Here is a 21,707-nt window from a genome sequence, read left to right as displayed (position 1 = left end):
TGAACTTCTGGAGGGAATGGCTAAATAGTCAGAGGGTAAAGAATCAGAGCAATAAGGGTCCAGTCTCAAAGCCAACACTATGGGACCTTGGACAAGTCATAATATCTCCAGGGCTCAGTTTCTCCAACAAAAAAGAATCAAAAGCAGTTCCTTATCTTTTTGGGTCACTCAATGTGAAAACGATTGAAACTTTTTTCAAAAGGAAGGCACGATGCATTGCTATCTTGCCCTAAAATTGATGATGAAATTAAAGGATCACCTATTGCCTACACATCAAGGATAATTCTTCTACCTATCGATTGGCCTGGAGATTGGGAAAGAAGACTTAATCCTGATGTGTACACATAAGGTTCACCTTAGAAACAAAGACACCATTGCCTCTGACCTCCTCAACGGATCACTAGTAGTTTCCGTTATTCTCCATGGTGACACACTCTCTGTAGCCCGAGACATCTCTCTCAAAACCATGCCAGCAGTATGAAAACAATAAAACAGGATGGAAGAAATTCATTTAAATGTTTATTTCCGTGTTAAAGATAAATGACTTACCCTGTGGCTAGAAGGCCTCTTTAGGCTGGCAAATGAAACCACTTCGTTTCTAAATTTTTTAAGTAAAACCCCCAAATTTCAAAAAGGATGAAGGGTAAGACTTGAATACCTTTGAAGGACTAACAGCTATTCCAATAGAAGTTCATCTTCTTTCCAGATTGTCCTTTTGATATAATGTATTTCAGGATGCCATGAAGGAGGGTTTCTGTTTAAATATTTCAGTCTACAGCAGTGCATGCTATTATTTTAAAATACACACATTTTAACATACCTTCTATTGTACTTCAATACAGTGTGTACATTATGTACATCCAAAAAATAGCGTACTCATATTTTTGGTATAACTTCCTCCACTCTCCACTGAAAACAATTTTATTCCATTATATAATGTACTAAATGTTTCGCATCACGTGGTTGCACAAATTTACCATGATACATTATCATGAAACATCATGAAACAGCTGTCCATGGATCCGTATTCCTATCAAAGTCTAAGAAGGAATACCATTACAAATGATGAAAATGCAGATTTTCAAACAAAAAAGCATGAACATTAGTTGTGGAAGTACAAGTGAAAGTATGGGGTCTAATATTATCTCGGCCTATATGTTGTCCCACAAAACTATTTCCAAATACTGGCTTCAGAATTCCTTTCTGGCTTTTCTACATCATTAGTGTTTAGGCTTTCACTTTGCTAGGATACACAATAAAAGTTCCTTAAAACAGAGCTTCCTTTCCTTTATAAGAAGCACCATTTCCTAACGGATAGAGCACGGGTTTGGGATTCAGAAGGTCATGTGTTATAATCCTGGCTCTGCCACTTGTCCGCTGTGAGACCTTGGGCAAATCCCGTCACTTCTCTGTGCCTCAGTCACCTCATCTGTAAAATGGGGATTGAAACCCTGAGGCCCCACGTGGGACAGGGACTGTGTCCATCCCAATTGGCTTGTGTCCACTCCAGTGCTTACGGTGCCTGGCACATAGTAAGCAATTAACAAGTACCACAATTACTATTATTATTATTGTTATTATTATTTCCCTAGGCATATACTTGCTGAAAAATCTTACTGGGAATCGGTTTAGCATCCATAGAAACCTCCAACATTTTCCTCCCTTAATTTTTTCACTACCTAATAGATCAACCAATCTACACTTCACAGGTGGCCCGGATTTCTTGTTTATAAAGCACTCCTTGGTTGTTGGGAAATCAGATAGGCATCAAACACTGTCATTCCAGAATGGCAATGTTCTAACCCAAAAGTTGAATGTCCATGGTCTCCCACTTTTTCTGCTATTTCTCTGGGTTCAGGGCCATTCTAGAATGGTTCCAACAACTTCTGTGGCTCTTCTGTGAAAAATAGCAGTTCTTTATTTAGCAAGTGCCTACCAGCAAGTAGCTGATTATATCTGTCTCTATGAGCAGGTCTACAAAGCTGCTGTTATCCAAAATATGCAATCCAAAGAACTGTGGGCAATTTATGCAATTACAGATTCCCCCTTTAATAAGCTTTAATAAGCTTGTACTGCCCTCTCCTTTGCTTTGATTATAGGAACTGTACATAGACACCAGAGCAGATCGAGTTACCAATAAAACCTCATTAAAGTGGTATCAGTTTATCAAAAATTACACATAATTAGAAGACATTACTATTCCCCTCCCATTATCTGGATACCCTACTGCTCTTTATAAACAGAGAATATTTTGAAACTGGTTTATTCTTTCAAAAAAAATTCCCTAACTTCTATCAGAACAGTGTTTTACTGTAATCAATTGTCTTTTCCTGTCCAGGGGACCAGGTTTGACCCTGAAACTCATATATGGGAAAGATTCAAGACTCAACTACTCCTCTGAGATCTCTCCCCAAGGAACTTCCTTATGCCCATGAGAGTTATGACTCCCTCAGAAGCCATTTCAATATTTTCAATATTGTATCTATTTCTATTTCAGGGGAGCAATTCAATGGTTTAGCCACGGTCCTAATCTTAACGGTAATTGTGTCTTTCATTCATTTCAAGGCCCATTCCTCCTGGTCGGTTTACAGGAATGGGACTTGCATTTCCTGGCTCCTATCCAACACTGATGCATTCAAGACTCCTAGGGTGGAGAAATGAACTCCCTTTATGCTCGGGCCAAATGGAGAAGAATCAGAAGAGGGAGAAAATTGAAAACATCTTTTAAAAAGAGCTGGCCTCATTTGAATAATCTGATTTACGATAGCATTAAGAATCACTCTAGTCGACCTATGCTAGTCAGAAGAGGTCTGTTTCATTAGCAAGCACCTTGGTTTTCCACTTCAAGGAGCACCAAAGCAGCCCATCCCTAACTGCTATCGCTTTAGTCTTCACTACTTATTCAGTGGTGAATTCCATAGAAGGATCATCCTCTTTTTGCAGACGCCGTAACTGAAGAGCTATAAATTTCAAATTCACTGGACAACTGCTCCAGGTTCCACAGGTAAAGTGAAATGCCAACAGACTGCTTTGGATGCAAAAATGCATCTACTGGGTTTCAGGCACACCTAGTTCTTGGTGCAAGCAACTGAATGACAGTTCCTAGTGACTGGGGTCCAGATCCTCTCTACTCGGGCGCTGTATCTGGCAAATTGTTTTTGAACGACAATAGGGGCCACGGGCCTCTTTCAATCACATTCTGAGGTCATTTGCAGAGGCATCTGTCCAATGGGGTCTGGAAGGAGCCTATCTGGTTCCACATCTACTTTGTTTTTCCTGCTTATAGGAAGACTGTTAGCTCCTTGAGAGTAGGGAATGTATGTCTTTGATTCTGTGCCTCTCCTATGATTTTAGTATAGTGTGTCGCACTTAGTAAGCGGTCAGTAAATACCGCTGATGGATGGACTGATAATCTTTACCAACAACATTTTGATCCAATATTTGCCTACCACGTAATTCAATTCTGCATTGCTGAAGATAACTCTTGCACAAGTTTTCAAACGGCCCCATCAATAATATTTACCCATTTAAAACCCACACAATAATTCCCCACTGGCTTTTGATGGCACTGCTGATTTTTTTTCTGCCCTTATGATCTTCATCAGACTTGCTTTGCAGGCTTGAAACAGCCATTTCCTTTTAGGCATATTCTCACAATGTCCGTGGCTCTTCTTTCTGGGAAGGTTTTATCTCTACAAGATATACGATTATGGATATTTTTTCTGGTCATTGTAGACAAATTTCTATATACAGTACATTGAAGCATCATTCTCTTTATTTTTGTTCTGGAAAAACAGAATGATTTTAATCTTCAGCTATTTCCTAGGCAATTTTCTTTCTGTGCATATCAGTGCTAATTTTGGAATTCTAGTTTGGGTAATAAAATGTGTTGACCACAAAGCATTTGTATAAATACAGCTGTTTTAATTGAGGCATTTTTCCTCTGCAAAGTACCCCTTGCATTTCCCATTAGTTTCCGACTGCCAGTCACAAAAATAAACCTATTGCTGCTCCACGGTCTTTCTCCAAACTTTCCGACCTGCATTAAGAGAGTTGGAAAATGGCATTCCCCCGTCCCCGGCCATTAGTACTGAAGGAAGTCCTCATTGAAAAATGGCAAACATAAGGAAAAGATCCTTGACAACTGCTGCTAAAAGCCAACAGATGTAAATGAGGTGTAAACCTGAATCGGAATGGACACGGCAAATACAATAGTCAACACAGTGAGCAAACTTTTTACAAATCAAGAGGCTGTCAAGTGATATTTCCCATTATTAATCTGCAAACCAAATCCAGAGTTCAAGTTAACTTCACTGACATACGTGGTAGTAAAAATAACAAGTGCTCACTCGATGAAATTAAAATAAAATGTATACATTCAAATAGCTTTCAAATATGTCTAATCTCAGGCTAAGAGCAAGAAATGTCCACTGTGCTTTACAAAGAAGAACAAATACAAAAATCCATCCCCAGATCTTTTCTAATTCCAGATGGCGGTTTGTCACGAGCTGACAAAGTGACGCATTGTCCACTGGGTCTGAATTTAATTGTATTAGCATCGAGCTAGTACCAGGCAGTATATAAAAACAGCTGTCGTACGACATCTCCAGTATCTACATGTGGTTGTTCTAGGGGCACATCCTGGTTTTTAGTGAAACAGCTTTAGCGTTGCCAGCCTCCGCTCCCTGCTTATGAAGTGAACGTTTCTAGACCTCCAAAATCAGGCTCCGTTTAGTCATCTCCTATTGCTGACTGGACTTACTGTTCCACCATCCAAAAACAGAAGGCATAAAGGTGAATACAAACATAAGAAAGTATTTTACATATTGTCTTGCAGTCTTTCCATATAGTCTCTGAATTCCTTCGAGTCCCCAAGGCTCATATCTTGGCAAACCCATTTAATATTATCGTCACTGTCATACAGAATTGAGTTGGTGTACGGACCTCCATCTTCTGGTAAAATAGTGGTGTACGAAGTGAACTTTACACGCTTCCTTTTAGGGCCAGAAGAGTTTAGGGGTTCGTTTTTTATTTCTTTTTCACAACCATAATCTGATGATCTGAGGATATGACTATGAGAGCTTCCATTCAGAAGGAAGTTGCTCTCTTCAAACTGCAATCCACGGTCGATCATGGAGGTACATTCCTCTGATGGAAGTGAAATGTCCACTGGGTTTTCTAGGAGCTCCACTTCATTCCCAAGCCAGACCCAGTCATGAGAGTGAGGAATGTTTCCTTGTTCGCTTACCGCAAACCTTTTGTGCCTGTATTTCCAGGCAAAAGCCACACAGTTAATTAAGAAGACTAAAATTGCCAGGCAGAAGACACACAGCAGGGCATACATGCCAATCTCCAAATCAGTTAGCCCTCTAGACGTCAGAGAGAGGTCACTGGGGTTTTTGGGCTCTGATAACTCCACTTGTGGTGGGAAACTCGTGAAAGAATTTGAACTGCGTTGGACTTGGCCATCCTCAAGTAACTTGTTCTCATTCCCTTCAGCAGGAGATCTCAGAGTTGTGCTTTTATTGATACTTTCTTCTTGGTTGCTGGAAACTCCATGCCTGGACCATTCTTGTATTGCTCTCTCCTGGTCCCCTTCCCTCTCTATGGAATTACTGAAGGGATCTTTAAATTCTCGATCCACACCTTCAATATCATTGGTGCCTCCCAAGGGGTCAGAGTCCTTCTGGCCAAATTTGACCTTAATATTTCCTTTCCCAACAGCCAGAACGCTCTTCCTCTTGGTCTTCTGGCAAGGCTCACTGATCATCATTTCTAACTTGACCAACGGCCCTTGCCCTTCGCCCTCGGCAACCACAACAGGCCACTTGGACTGAAGGCTTGGAGGAGCTGAAACTACCATTTCATCCAATGAGGAGACGGCAACTGAAAAATCCTTGGAATCATAAATGTCTAACGGTGTCACCGAACCATCACTGAACAAAATCCAAGAACTGACTATTGCTTCCTAATAAAAATAAAACCAAGGTACGTTATTATGGTTATTCACTACATTCTCCAACCTCAACCATACATCGGTCAGCAGAGTTTTATAGCTTAAATTTACACGCTTATGATAGAAAATACTCTGCATTTATGGAAACGGTTACCAATGTACTGAGCTTAAATACTATAAATATTCATTCAGCAGGGAGAGAACAGATCATTTACTTTGCTGAATTTTTTCAAGGGTCTATTAATGCATAGCATGATATACAATTGAATTTGGCTCTGACCTTTGCAAAATCATTTTGAAATATCAGGCAATGTATCTGCATCAATTGCAGGTGAAACTAGTCACACTGCTGCTCAAGATACTATCAATTTAAAGCTAGTTCATATTGAAAAGTCAATTTTTATAAAGTAATACATTTAGGTGTTTAGCAAAGATGTGTTATAAGCATAAGGGGCTTGAAAGATAAGACTATTTCTCATTTCATTATTAAAAAGCTATTTTAAAATTCTGAATATAAAAAGTATTGTGGACTTTGAGATCACCATAGTGCAAAAAAAAATCACGAAATTGGCCTAACCATACTATAAAAATAACTTCAAATCTTCTTTTAAAGAATCAAACATTGTCTGTTTTGATTAATGTGACAAAAGATATTACTTCTACTATGGTTGAGAAGACAATTTGTCTATTCTGGCCCAAGCTGCAGAGTAAAACCCATGGAAATATTGCCCATATATAAGAGAAACCTTCATCTGTACAGTTTGGTTTGACTTTCAAAGAGACAGGATAGAGCCAAAAGTGGGCTTAAACTTTAGCAAAGTAGGCATGTTCTCTTGTGTAAACAGTAGCTATTTGTCTACTGAGCAGCTTTCAGGAAAAAAAATATGGGATGCCGTAGAAAGTAAGCATGAGTATCAAGACTCCTTGAGACCATACCTGTTGAGGAGCATGTAGAATATCATAAGCTGATGTAGTTGAAACGATGACTCTCTTATTTCCTTTGTTGTGCTGCAGAGAAAGAGATAATCCAGCCACGAGCTGTACCCCTAAATCTGTGATAGTGACCCGGTCATCCAGGACTACTACCGTCTTCTCAGCCAAGATGGAATCAGAAAGAGGTGACAAGACCTTCAAAAGGAAATTATGAGAGGATTTCTGAGTTTTCGATTTAAAGGGAAGAGTTAAAAATACAGGTCAGAATAGCCTTTCCCATTCAGATCCATATAGACCATATAATTGAGGTTCTACCAAAATGTTCTCCCCACATTCTAAGCAATGGCTTAGAAAAATACATTCAATTCTTTATACACTGGACTCTGATTTCCCTCTGCCTTGAATATTCTGAATCTGCATTGATCTGAATTTAAGAAGACCAGCCCAATATCTACCATTTCAGATTAAAATTCTTCAGATATCACAGGTGATGATTAGAATGGAAAACATAATTCACTCCATCATTCCCCCCTCTCCAGGTGTTGACTGCATGTCTTTTGTCTGTAAGCACCCCACTGTTCCACCTTCTCTTTACCTTTCCTCTTTTTTTTTTTGTTCCTGCATATCCTCTTCCCCTCTTTTTTAACTTTCAATATGTACTATACTCAGAGTAGTAAGAATGCTAGAGGAAGCATAAGGGGCTGAGACATGTAATGACGTATGCATACAGGGAGAGGGGAGGAAGAGACACAGAGATGAAGTCCACAATACAGAGGTGGTCAGCGACAGAGAGATCCAGAGACAGACACATGGGCAATGGCGGTCATAAAGATATACAAACAAAAAGCAAAGATAACATAAACATTAATTTTGTTCTTTCTCCCGGATACATAGTCCTAACTCTTCAATCCTCTCCCTCTCCCTCCAATTCCCATCCTTCTAATTTGGAAAAGGGCACAACAACAGACAGTCTTTATGGGCACCCACTGTAGCATGGATTGTCAGTCACACGGTGGTCTTTTGCAGCACTCACAAATTCATATGTATGGCTGTACGTGCAAAGGTTCCCGATGGCTGGAAATTGTTTTTAACACCTCCCAGGGGGCCTGATTTATTACTAAAGACTATTTCAGGCACCAAGGGAAATCTGCTTTGTTAGGTCAATTTTTGTGGAATGATTTCCTCAAAAACTGAAACTTTCACCTATGATACTGCAAATAGAAAACCTGTCTTATTCCATGAAGAAAACCAAGTGGGCAAGTTCTTCTCTAATTTTAAGGAAACATTTATTTGAGCAATGAGAAAGGGTGGAAGGCCACAGATGGCCCCCTTTAGTGCTTTGTACAGTGCCCTTCACATAGTAAGCACTCAATAAATACCACTGATTGATTTTCTAAAATATCCGAACCTAAATGAATCACACACAAGGGAAACCTAGCCTTTACATGCTTCACTGACTTCACATTGTGAGGTGTACCAAAGTGTGAGGTGCGCCAAAGCAGAGAAGCAGTGTGGCTCAGTGGAAAGAGCACGGGCTTTGGAGTCAGAGGTCATAGGTTCAAATCCCGGCTCTGCCAATTGTCAACTGTGTGACTTTGGGCAAGTCAATTCACTTCTTTGGGCCTCAGTTACCTCATCTGTAAAATGCGGATGAAGACTGTGAGCCCCCCATGGGATAACCTGATCACCTTGTAACCTCCCCAGCACTTAGAACAGTGCTTTGCACATAGTAAGTGTTTAACAAATACCATCATTGCTATTATTATTATTCTCTGGGCCTCAGTTACCTCATCTATAGAATGGGGATTAAGACTGTGAGCCCCCCGTGGGATAACCTGATCACCTTGTAACCTCCCCAGTGCTTAGACCAGTGCTTTGCACATAGTAAGTGATTAACAAGTGCTATTATCATTATTATTATACCAACATAACTCTGGGAAAATTATATTCATTATTTTAGTAAAACTCAACCTGGTAAAGCAGGGGTTTTATTTTGTATCTTTAACACGAACTAGCATGCCATGAGGGCTAAAAGGCCATTAGCATCGTGAATATTTTTATTCAATTTTATAATTCTTTCTTCTGTGAGCTTTTAGACCTACCTGTACTGTGGTTATTCCGTGCTCTCGACCAATGAGCGTTCTGCCGTCCTGTAATTTAGCTATTTTAGGTTCTTCTACTTTCATGAAATCGGTCACAAGATCGGTGATGTCAAACTGCCATTCGGAGCCCAGCATGTAGGTCAGCTGACCTCCCAAATCAGCTGTCTCCGCTACAAACTGAGTAAGGACTCGAACCGTTGCATGCTGATATTGCAGAGTGCAGCCTCTCCCCTTCTTTTCATCATCCTCGTCGTCATCACTGTCTCGGGTGGGCCTGAAAAGAGCATTTTATCAGTCCTCGTATTTGAAACTTTTCTCGATTTTTGCATATACTCTGAACTGAGTGATTATTAGAGCGCTCCAAACACACAGTAAGTGCTCAATAAAGATCTCTGCGGTTGATGTGTATACTGCAGCCACAGATTTCATTCTCTTGGTTTATGTATTTGCCGGAAAAATGAATCAACTACTCTGTATGTGGACCTCCATCAATCTCTGACTCATGGAATGATATACCTAAAATGTTTAACTGATAATCTTTATATTTTCCCCAATACTCTACACTCAGAAACCAAGACACTGAACATGGAAAGAACCCTTTTTTGCAGGTGCACTAATTAATAATAATAATGATAATAATAATGATGGCATTTGTTAAGCACTTACTATGTGCAAAGCACTGTTCTAAGTGCTGGGGGGATACAAGATGATCAGGTTGTCCCATATGGGCCTCACAGTCTTAATCCCCATTTTACATATGCGGGAACTGAGGCTCAGAGAAGTTAAGCGACTTGACCAAGGTCACACAGCTGACAAGTGGTGGAGCCGGGATTCGAACCCATGACCTCTGACTCCCAAGCCCGGGCTCTTTCCACTGAGCCACACTGCTTCTCTGCAATTGTACATGTAGATGAGCAGAATTAGGTCATGTTTATAATTGAGATTGGATTGCTTAGAAGCCAAATTCCTCTTTTCAGTTTCTGTTTAATATGTGAAAACCACAAGAAACTATGCAAGGATGAATGACTCAGAAATTGCCCATATTTGCAATTAATCAGTTGTATTTACTGAGTGCAAACTTTGTGCAGAGTGCTTTACCAAGCCCTTGGGAAAGTTTAGTGTAACAGAGTTGGTAGACATGTTCCCTGCCTGCAAGGAGCTTACAGTCTAGAGAGGGAGACAGACAAAATTAGGGATGTGTAATGTAAGTGTTGGGGGGTTGAGTGTGAGCGGAATATCAATGTTTAAAGGGTTTAAATCCAAGTGCAAGGTCAACGCGGAAGGGAGAGGAATTAAGGGTAAATGAATGCTTAGTTGGGGTACGCCTCTTGTGATTTTAATAAGGCATTGAAGTTGGGGATAATGACTATCTGTTGGATTTGAAGTGGGAGGAAGTTCCAGCCCAGAGGCATGAAGTGAGCAAGGGGCTGGCGGTGAGACTGGTGGTGAGATAGACTAGACCCAGGTACAGTGAGTTGCTTGGGGGCAAGCTGACTGAGTACTTTAGAGCCAATGGAGTTTCTGTTTGACGTGGAGATAACATTAATGATGGCATTTATTAAGCGCTTACTATGTACAAACCACTGGAGGTTCTTGCAGAATGGGGAATCAACCAATATTATTTACTGAGTGCACACTGAGTGCAGAGAACTTACTAAGCACATGGGAGAGTACACTACAACGGAGTTGGTAGACCTGTTCCGTGCCCACAATGAGATTAGAGTCTAGAAGGGGAAGCAGACATTAATATAAATAAGTAAATTACAGATATATCTGTATAAGTGCTGTGCGGCCAAGGGTGGAATAAATACCAAGTGCCTAAAGGGTACAGACCCAAGTGCACAGGCAATGTTGGAGAGGGAGTTGGGGAAAGAGAAATTAATTTAGAAGACCTCCTGGAGGAGACGTGATCGTACTAAGGCTTTTAAGGTGGGGAGAGTGGTGGTCCGGCATAAATGTAAGGGGAGGGAGCTCCAGGACAGATAGAGGATATGGGAAAGGGGTTGGCGGTGAGCTAGACAAGATCAGGGCGCAGTGTGCAAGCTGGCTCTAGAGGAGGTAAGCACGCAGGCTGGGCTGTAGGAGATCAGTGATGTAAGGCAGGAGTGGGCCAGCTGATTAAGTGCTTTAAAGCTGATGGTAAGTAGTTTCTGTTTGATGTGGAGGTGGATGGGCAGCCACCTGGATTTCTTGGGAAGTGGGGAACCATGGACTGAATGGTTTCGTAGAAAACCGACATGGGCTGCAGAGTGAAGTGTGGACTGAATTAGGAAGAGAGAGGAGTTGGGGAGGTCAGTGAGGAGGCAGACGCAGCAGAAAAGATGGGATAGGATCAGCATAGTAGCAGTTTGGATGGAGAGGAAAAGGAAGATTTTAGTGACATGAATGTAGAATGGACAGGATTTAATAATAATAATAATATTAATGGCATTTATTAAGCGCTTACATTGTGCAAACCACTGTTCTAAGTGCTGGGGAGGTTACAAGGTGATCAGGTGGTCCCTCGGGGGGCTCACAGTCTTAATCCCCATTTTACAGTTGAGGTAACTGAGGCACACAGAAGTTAAGTGACTCAACCAAAGTCTCACAGCTGACAATTGGTGGAGCCGGGGTTTGAACCCACGATCTCTGACTCCAAAGCCCGTGCTCTTTCCACCAAGCCACGCTGCTTTTGAATATTTGGTTATATGAGAGCGATGAGTCAGGAAATGAGTCAAGGAAACATGGAATGAATAGTTATTTAGGAAAATGATCTGGGCAGCTGAGCGAAGTATGGACTGGAGAAAGGACAGAAGCTCGTTGTGGGCAGGGAATGTGTCTGTTATATGGTTTCTAGACTGTGAGCCCACTGTTGGGTAGGGACCGTCTCTATATGTTGCCAACTTGTACTTCCCAAGCGCTTAGTACAGTGCTCTGCACATAGTAAGCGCTCAATAAATATGATTGAATGAATATGGTTATATTGTACTCTCCCAAGCAGTTAGTACAGTGCTCTGCGCACAGTAAGCGCTCAATAAATACGATTGACTGACTGGCAGAGGTCTACATTAGGCAACTGGATCTTTCTGTGAAGATTTTTTTTCTTTTGACCCAAATCTAAACCTAGCTGCTAAGCAATCATTTATAGGGCTTCAAATATTATTAAATCCACTCTAGAAACCATACTGGGGCCACACCCACCAAAATGACCAACCGCATTCCCACCTTTGCACCCACGGTCAGATCAGAAAATCTTCCGTCTAAAAAAGTATCTGGATTCCACAAATGAGAATGAAACAAATTAAACTATCACGTCGTTTTCTGAACCAGCAGGCAGAGGGGTCAAAGGTTGGGTGTTCCCTTGGGCACGGAAGTTAGACGGAAGGTACTTACTTTCCAGCTGGAGGCAAAACAGCATCGCTTCTGTTGCTGAGAGAGGGGAGAATTGCAATGTAAAAGTTGAACTCCCTTGCAAATTTGCTCCTTGGCTGGCACTGGTCAAGGATAAAGTTCTCCTTCTAGACTGTGAGCCCACTGTTGGGTAAGGACCGTCTCTATATGTTGCCAACTTGTACTTCCCAAGCGCTTAGTACAGTGCTCTGCACACAGTAAGTGCTCAATAAATACTACTGATTGATTGCTTGATTGATTCTCTGATACTGTAAGGAAGGCTGCTGAGGGGAGTGGGGAAAAAAAGCACCGCCAGAATCTCTAAGTGGCAGATAGGGAAGCAGCATGGTATAATGGATAGAAACTGGGCTTTGGAGTCAGAAGGACCTGGCTTCTAATGCTGGCCCTGCTACCTGTCTGCTGTGTGACCTTAGGCAAGTCACTTCACTTCTCTGGGCCTGAGTTACCTCATCTGTAAAAGGGGGATTAAGACTGTGAGCCCCACATGGGACAGGGACTATGTCCAAGCCGATTTGCTTGTATGATGATGATGAGGAGGAGGAGGAGGATGATGGCATTTGTTAAGCGCTTACTACGTGCAAAACACTGTTCTAAGTGCTGGGGGGGGATACAAGGTGGTCAGGTTGTCCCACGTGGGGCTCACAGTCTTAAACCCCATTTTACAGATGAGGTAACTGAGGCCCAGAGAAGTTAAATGACTTGCTCAAGGTCACACAGCAGACGTGGTGGAGGCGGGATTCAAACCCACGACCTCTGACTCCAAAGCCCGTGCTCTTTCCACTGAGCCACGCTGCTTATCTATCCACTCCAGTGCTTAGTTCAGTGCCTGGAACATAGTACGTGCTTAACAAATACCGTTGTTATTATTATATATCAATTGAGCAATCTCCTGGAGACCATCAGGAGAATATGATCATGAGGTAAATAATTCCTCCATAATGTGCAGAAACCAACAGCCTCATTCCCGCTAAAATATTATGTTGAAACACCCCTATGCATCCCTGAAAAAGAAACAACCTCCCTTCTTCCCATTATGGAGCAAGATAATTCTTAATTAGTTAAAGTGTTTATTTGTACAATTTCAATCCTTACATACTCGTTTTCTCCTAGGAAAAAGAAAACTTCTGAAAAGATTGGGAGCAAAGCAAGGAATTCTTTCCAATGTTGCTAAAACTAATGTGGGAATAATTATCATAAGAAGCACACTGACTGAACATTGACACTGTTGCTGTTTTCCCACACACAGGAAAGGTAGATTAAAACACATCGACTCTATTTCTTTGCTTCTTCCGCTCATGCCATTGAAACACTTAGTACACTGTTAATAAGAGCAGAAAAGTCTCTATCTGGCAAGCTAGCATATTTTAAAATAATATTCTCATTAGAAAGAAAATTTTAATTGGTTAAAAACTCAATTTTCCCTCTAATTTGCTTTCTGTTCTCCCCCCAGGAAAGGCTCAGAGATCCTCTTGTATGGGCCTCTTTTCTTTTTCTGCCTTGAAAAACAGATATTAAGCTCCAGGTGGTAGTACTTTTTCTCATTATGCCCCCATGCTGAGGAATTCATTGCTGCAAAATACTTGATTTTGAGTTTATAACTATTTCTAAAGTAATGGGGGGGAAAATCACTTTTTTTTTCCTCATGGTGTTTGGGGAAGTATTTTCCAGTGTTGATTATGTTGTTTCTTTTATAAAGTCTTTGAAATACTAGTTATGGGAAAGCTACCATAAACGTGAATTGCTGTTGTGGTAAATTGTTCTATGGCAAAGTTAGCATCCAGGAAGCTGAAAAAGCACTTCATGAATCCTCACAACCTTTAAAGTGCTAAGGATGGGAAAATACAGTTATGTAAGATGATGTCCAGTTATGTACTAAAGTATCTTAATGATCATTTTCCTGATCAATTATTAAGGTAAACGGTACAACTTGACTGAAAGTCCATTGTGAGCAGGGAATGTATCTGTTTATTGCTACACTTACTCTTCTAAACACTTAGTACAGAGCTCTGTACGCAGTAGGGATCAGTAAAGATGATTGAATGAACTACGTTTCCATATTTAAAGAACAAATTCCAACACTTAATTTGGATATTCCCAATCAGAGATGCTTCCTTCTACTGGAAATCAAAGAAACAAGTGTCATTCTTTGAAAAGTGAGCACTGCCTTTGATGTCTAGGACTCCCTTACATCACCAGTAATTTTTTGGAGTGGGTCCATTTCCATTAACTCAACCAGACGTGGAAAGCAGAGTATTGAAGGAGAAAATAAGCAGCGTGGCTCAGTGGAAAGGGCACAAGCTACGGAGTCAGAGTCACGGGTTCAAATCCTGACTCTGCCGATTGTCAGCTGTGTGACCTTGAGCAAGTCATTTAACTTCTCTGGGCCTCAGTTACCTCATCTGTAAAATGGGGATTAAGACTGTGAGCCCCCGTCATGGGACAACCTGATCACCTTGTAACCTCCCCAGAGCTTAGAACAGTGCCATGCACATAGTAAGTGCTCAATAAATGCCATTATTATTATTATTATTATAAGATGCGGCAGGAGGTTGGTGGGAAAAGGGATGTGGAGAAAGGAAGAGGAGAGGGGAAGGAGATGATGAACAAGGATGGGATGGAAGGGTCGAGTGATTGCATTTGGGGATAAGAAAGTGGCCTTTTAACTGTTATTTCCATTGCTGAAATACACATCCAGAACAGAGGTAATTATTATATATTATATATAATTATTATATTATATGTTATATATGTAATGTTATTGTATATTTATAATGCTATTTTCTATTCAGAGGAGCTGCTGTTGTAGATAATAGCTATAGGTTACTCTTGTCAGGACCCATTTCGTGCTTGTGGAATTTCCTCATTAATAAGGATTGTTCCTGCCTTTGTTTAAAATGTATCAGCACATTTCTGATTGCCACAGGTCAGGAATTCCTGCAGGTAAACATCTGATTGTAGCCTATAGTTACATTAAACCATTTAAAAGTTACTAGTAGGTTCCTAAGAGTATTTCTAAGATCCGCACTTGACAATAAGCTCCTTGAGGACAGGGATTGTGTGTATCAACTATATCCATCTATACTCACTCTTGGTGAACTCTTTTGCTCCCACGGCTTCAACTATCATCTCTATGCAGATGATGCCCAAATCTACATCTCCTCCCGTTCTCTCTCCCTCCCTCCAAGCTCGGATCTCCTCCTGCCTTCAGGACATCTCCACCTGGATGTCCACCCGCCACCTAAAACTCAACATGTCAAAAACTGAGCTCTCTATCTTCCCTCCCAAACCCTGTCCTCTCCCTAAATTTCCCATTAATGTGGAGGGCACTGCCATCCTTCCCGTCCCACAGGCCTGCAACCTTGGTGTCATCCTTGACTCCACTCTCTCATTCACTCAAAACTTCCAATCCATCACTAAAACCTGCCAGGCTCAACTTCACAACATCGCCAAGATCCGCCCTTTCCTCTCCATCCAAACTGCTACCTTGTTAGTACAGTCACTCATCCTATTCCAACTGGATGACTGCATCAGCCTCCTTTCTGATCTTCCAACCTCCTCTTTCTCCCCACTTCAGTCTATACTTCACCCTGCTGCCTGGATTATCTTTCCACAGAAACACTCTGGACATGTCCCTCTCCTCCTCAAAAATCTCCCGTGGTTGCCTATCAACCTTCGTATCATACAAAAACTCTTCACTTTGGCTTCAAAGCTCTCCATCACCTTGTCCCCTCCTACCTCACCTCCCTTTCTCTCCTTCTGCAGCCCAGCCTGCACACTCTGCTCCACTGCTGCTAACCTCCTCACTGGGCCTCGTTCTCACCTGTCCCGCCATCGAACCCTGGCCCACATCCTACCTCTGGCCTGGAATGCCCTCCCTCCTCACATCTGCCAAATTAGCAAATTTCCCCCCTTCAAAGCCCTACTGAAAGCTCACCTCCTCCAGGAGGCCTTCCCAGTCTGAGCCCCCATTCTCCTCTGCTCCTCCTCCCCTTCCCATCGCCCTGACTCCCTCCCTCTGCTCTACCCCCTGCCCCACACCACTTGTGTATATACATACAAATTTATTATTCTATTTATTTTATTAATGATGTGTATATATCAATAATTCTATTTATTTATATTGGTGCTATTGATGCCTGTCTACTTGTTTTGTTTTGTTGTCTGTCCCCCACCCCCCCTTCTAGATGGTGACCCCATTGTTGCGTAGGGATTGTCTCTGTTGCCGAATTGTACTTTCCAAGTGCTTAGTACAGTGTTCTGCACAGAGTAAGTGCTCAAAGGAAAAAAGGGCTGGGCTGGAGAAGGAGAGAAGGGAGGTGAGGTAGGAGGGGGTGAGGTGATGGAGAGCCTTGAAGCCAAGAGGGAGGAATTTCTGCTTGATTCGTAGGTTGACAGGCAGCCACTGGAGATTTTTGAGGAAGGGAGTAATGTGCCCAGAGTGTTTCTGTACAAAGATAATGCGTGCAGCATAGTGAAGTATAGACTGAAGTGGGGAGAAACAGGAGGATGGGAGATCAGAGAGGAGGCTGATGCAGTAATCCAGTCGAGATAGGATGAGAGATTGAACCAGCAAGGTAGCGGTTTGGATGGAGAGGAAAGGGCAGATCTTGGCGATGTTGTGGATGTTAGACCAGCAGGTTTTGGTGATGGACTGGATGTATGGGGTGAATGAGAAAGCAGATTCGAGGATTCATTCATTCAATCGTATTTATTGAGAGCTTACTGTGTGCAGAGCACTGTACTAAGCACTTGGGAAGTGCAAGTTGGCAACATATAGAGACAGTCCCTACCCAATAACAGGCTCAAGGTTGCAGGCTTGTGAGATGGGAAGGATGGTAGTGCCGTCTACAGTGACGGGAAAGTCACGGAGAGGAGAGGGTTTGTGAGGGAAGATAAGGAGCTCAGTCTTGGACATACTGAGTTTTAGATGGTGGGCAGACATCCAGATGGAGATGTCCTGAAGGCAGGAGGAGATACAAGCCTGGAGGGAGGGAGAGAGAGCAAGGGCAGAGATGTAGATTTGGGTGTCATCAGCGTAGAGATGAGAGTTGAAGCCATGTGAGTGAATGAGTTCACCAAGGGAGTTAATGTAGATAGAGAACAGAAGGGAACCAAGAACTGACCCTTGACGAACTCCAACAGTAAGGGGATGGGAGGGGGAGGAGGAGCCCACAAAGTAGACTGAGAATGAATGGCCGGAGAGATAACAGGAGAACCAGGAGAGGACAGAGTCTGTGAAGCTAAGGTTGGATAGTGTGTTGAGGAGAAGGGGGTGATCCACAGTGTCCAAGGCAGCTGAGAGGTGGAGGAGGATTAGGATAGAGTAGGAGCCATTGGATTTGGCAAGAAGGAGGTCATTGGTGACCTTTGAGAGGGCAGTTTTGGTGGAGTGTAGGGGATGGAAACGAGATTGCAGGGGGTCAAGGAGAGAGTTGGTGCTAAGGAATTCGAGGCAGCAGGTGTAGATGACTCATTCTAGGAGCTTGGAAAGGAAGGGTAGGAGGGAGATAGGGCGTATTTGCTTGGGTTCACGTGGTAGCGGTTTGGATGAAGAGGAAAGGGTAGATTTTAGCTATGCTGTGAAGGTTCAAATGACAGGATTTGGTAACCAATTGAATATGTGGGTTGAATAAAAGGGATGAGTTGAGGATAATGCCAAGGTCACAAACTCCATAGACAGAATTCTCTATTGTTGGCTGTGACTTAAAGCCAAGACAAACCCCACCTCAACCAATCCTCCAAATAACTTCCCCAGAAGTGCTGGGGGTGAAAGGCCATGTGTTGGCATAGAGAGGTGGACCTGTAGGCCCTTAGCTAGAAGACACATCACACCAGTTAGCTTAGAGGTTTTCAGTTTTTGCTACAAAGCTGTCGCCAAACCCGCTTGCAAATGGTAAAAATGAACTCATTATTTATCTGAGGAAGCTCTCCCCTCTTTTCTTACACCTTCATTAAGCCTCACAGTTACGTCTTCAGAAAGATGGTCTTTCAAGAGAAGCATAGTTTTCAAAGCAGGTATTTCTCATTCTTCCACCAACTATTCCTAGTACAGCCTGATTGAACTCTGCTGCGTCTCGTTACAGACCATCCCCTCTCTCTCCATTGACACAGTTTGATTCCTTCTGACAATACCTACAAAAGTGTGAATATTGTAACAAAAATGCCATGAAATTGCTTTCCACACTCCCCCCCTACGTTATGATTTTGAAGGCAAGGAAAGTTCTTTGTTTAAGCATTTATCTTCTTGACACCTTTGATTTCCTGACCTCCAATCTGTGCACTGCTGCTTCCATCTCATATCTATATTTCTAGCTACTGGGATGATGTCTAGTGTCTGTATTTAGCACAAAGACCAAACTCGACACATACATCCTGCATTCCTCTAATACACTACATTTAGGAATATGTTTGGTGCAGAGATGGAAAATTTAAGGACTTTTACAAATCTACCCCTAGTATGAGAGGAAAAGCACACTCTCTGATAAAATGCTGAGCTCCAGAGAGAGGAAGGGAGGAGGAGAGGCAGCCAGATAATGCGAAACAATATATAAATCATCCATTCCTAATTTCTCTTTCAAATGTTAAATAGTGTGTTTCTGAAACCCCAATGGCAATGTATTTTTATGCCATTCCCAGGAGCAGCTTCTGAATTGGGAACTTGAAGTTTTTCGTTGATTGGTGGAAGGTAAATAGACAACTTTGTAAAACATTAAGAGACTTTCAAATCCTGAGTTCTCCGTGCTCTGCCTGTGGCCAGGCCCCTGGGAATGCATGCTTGCCAAACTCCAAACTCCATTTGGCTTTCCCTTCCCTACCCAGGGCACAATGGGATCTTAGCATGTGGGATGGATACCTGGGTCCGAAGCCAAGAGGTTGGAAAAATGGGCATTTCACAGCATTGGGCTGGGGGAAAGAGGGAGAAAGTTGAAAAGAACTACCTGTGGTTGCAATTCCAGTCTGTAAACCAGTCCCCCCCTGGACTCAACCCCAGGCACTGTTCAAATCTGGCACCAGAATCCAGGGAAACAGCAATGCATTGCTTCTCCCCTCCTCAAAAATCTCCAGTGGCTACCAATCAACCTATGCATCAGGCAAAAACTCCTCACTCTCAGCTCAGAGTCAGAAGGCCATGGATTCTAATCCCAGCTCTGCCACTTGTCTGCTGTGTGACCTTCGGCAAGTCACTTCACTTCTCTGGGCCTCAGCTTTCCCATCTGTAAAATGGGGATTAAGGCTGTGAGCCCCCTGTGGGACCGGGTCTCTGTCCAACCCGACATGCTTGTATCCACCCCAGTGCTGACAAGCAGCATGGCCTAATGGATAGAGCACAGGCTTGGGAATCAGAAGGTCATGGGTTCTAATCTCGGCTCTGCCACTTGTCTGCTGTGTTACCTTGTCTGTGCCTCAGTTCCCTCATCTGTAAAATGGTGCTTAAGACTGCGCGCCCCATGTGAGACAGGGACTGTATCCAACCCAATTATGTAACTACCCCGGCACTTAGAACAGTGTCTGGCGTATAGTAAGCGCTTAACAAATACGATAATTATTACTACCAGTATTATTATGATGATGATGATTTATCCTGGGATTCAGAGGACCTGGGTTCTAATCCTGACCCCACCATCTGCCTGCTGTGTGAGTTTGGGCAAATCACTTAACTTCTCCAGCCTCAGTTTTCTTATCTGTGAAATGGGGACTAAATACCTGTTCTCTCGAAGCAGCATGGCTCAGTGGAAAGAGCCCGGGCTTTGGAGTCAGAGGTCATGGGTTCAAATCCTGGCTCCACCAATTGTCAGCTGTGACACCTTGGGCAAGTCACTTAACTTCTCTGGGCCTCAGTTACCTCACTTGTAAAATGGGGATTAAGACTGTGAGCCCCCCGTGGGACAACCTGATCACCTTGTAACCTCCCCGGTGCTTAGAACAGGGCTTTGCACATAGTAAGCACTTACTAAATGCCATCATCATTATTATTATTATTATTATTATTACGTGAAACAGGGACTGTGTTTAACCTGACTATCTTGTATCTACCCCAGTGCTTACTGGAGTATTTGGCACATAGCAGGCAATTAAAAAGCATGGCAACAGTATTACTATTGAGTGTTTCAAGGAGAAGAATTACTGCAATGCTAGCTAGTTCTGCTCTTTACACTTCTTCACTCCGACACAAAGTACCAGTTTACTAGCCAAACTACTGTTCCTGTTCCTAGACCCAGGTTGAGTAAGGGCCCAGGTTTTCTTCCTTCCTATAAGATGCTGGCATACCCCTCTTGCTACAAATTATATTCATTTCCACTTCAAAGCAATAACTCCCTTAATCAGCTAGGAAGATGACATAAAGGATTTCAAAATAAATACTGTGTTTCTCTAGATCCTATGAGCTGTTCAAATACCATTAAATTTCAGTCTCTTTAGACATTTAACTTCTTATTAAGACTTCTGAATAGTCCACAAATCTTTTCCTTGAGTCAAGGAGCTTGTGTCCTTTGGAATACATGTTTTTTGGAACACAAGGTATTATTATTCCCCCGTTTCTCTGGTCACCTCTGAAGTCATTTAACCTTAGGATTAGGGTACTTCCAAAATTCAAGAACCTTTTAATCCCTTAAATGCTCCAGGAAATGTCATTCCCTGTTTGTTGAGGTCTACTGATTGCTAGAGACATCTGTTTAGTCACATTTCTGAGTGCCATAATTTTGCCAAGATGGAGCTCTAGACTCCAATTAAACTGTCCTGTACCCTATTATTCATAGTTCTTTGCCTTTACTCATCCTTTCTATCTAGCTACTGCCAACCAAAGGAACTTCGTTTCTGGGCATTGCTTTCTTTATCAATTTAAATGGCATAAAGAGCACAGACCCTATTGGAATACATGATCTTTGCTCTCTGTCCCATTTAAACCAAGAAAAACCCAAGATCTACAAAGGCATCTTCTCTTTAAGGCCAGCTTTGCCAATACCCATTTGCTCAGGAGAAGTCAGAATTAATGCCAGAAGAGAATAATACTGATTCATTTTTTGCTTATTTTTCCTTCCTAGTTAATTTCCTGAGACAGTGAAAAGGCAGAGTATCATAGGGGTGAGACTTTTTTTTCACATACAAGGTTACCTGTTCTTATTGATATACAGGAAGGACCTTTCACAGTTAGCTGTGATGGGCAAAATTTTAATATTCTTATATTAATTTTAACTGGCCAGAGTTTCAACATTAAGACAATCCCCAAATTCAGCTCTCTGTCCCGCAATTAAACCTCTTCTGGGCAGAGACGGTGTCTCTGACTTACATCACTGTGTTCAACAAAGTCAAATGAATGAAAAAGAGGA

The 21,707-nt window shown here is 42.2% G+C and overlaps 1 protein-coding gene across 1 annotated transcript in view; it reads right to left on the bottom strand.

Annotated features, from left to right (window-relative positions):
* Nucleotides 1–1,408: 1,408 nt before the first annotated feature.
* The window catches only part of TMEM132B (transmembrane protein 132B), a 589,472-nt gene continuing 569,173 nt past the window's right edge, over nt 1,409–21,707 (bottom strand). The window contains exons 7-10 of the mRNA XM_038762741.1: nt 12,364–12,399; nt 8,992–9,265; nt 6,893–7,084; nt 1,409–5,968 (exon numbers count right to left, since the gene is read on the bottom strand). Of these exons, the coding sequence (XP_038618669.1) occupies nt 4,820–5,968; nt 6,893–7,084; nt 8,992–9,265; nt 12,364–12,399 (1,651 nt within the window). The 3' untranslated portion in view covers nt 1,409–4,819. The remainder of the gene's footprint in view (nt 5,969–6,892; nt 7,085–8,991; nt 9,266–12,363; nt 12,400–21,707) is intronic.

Source organism: Tachyglossus aculeatus, chromosome 21, assembly GCF_015852505.1.
Source record: "Tachyglossus aculeatus isolate mTacAcu1 chromosome 21, mTacAcu1.pri, whole genome shotgun sequence".
NCBI lineage: Eukaryota > Metazoa > Chordata > Mammalia > Monotremata > Tachyglossidae > Tachyglossus > Tachyglossus aculeatus.
This window is presented reverse-complemented; position numbering and strand designations above follow the sequence as displayed.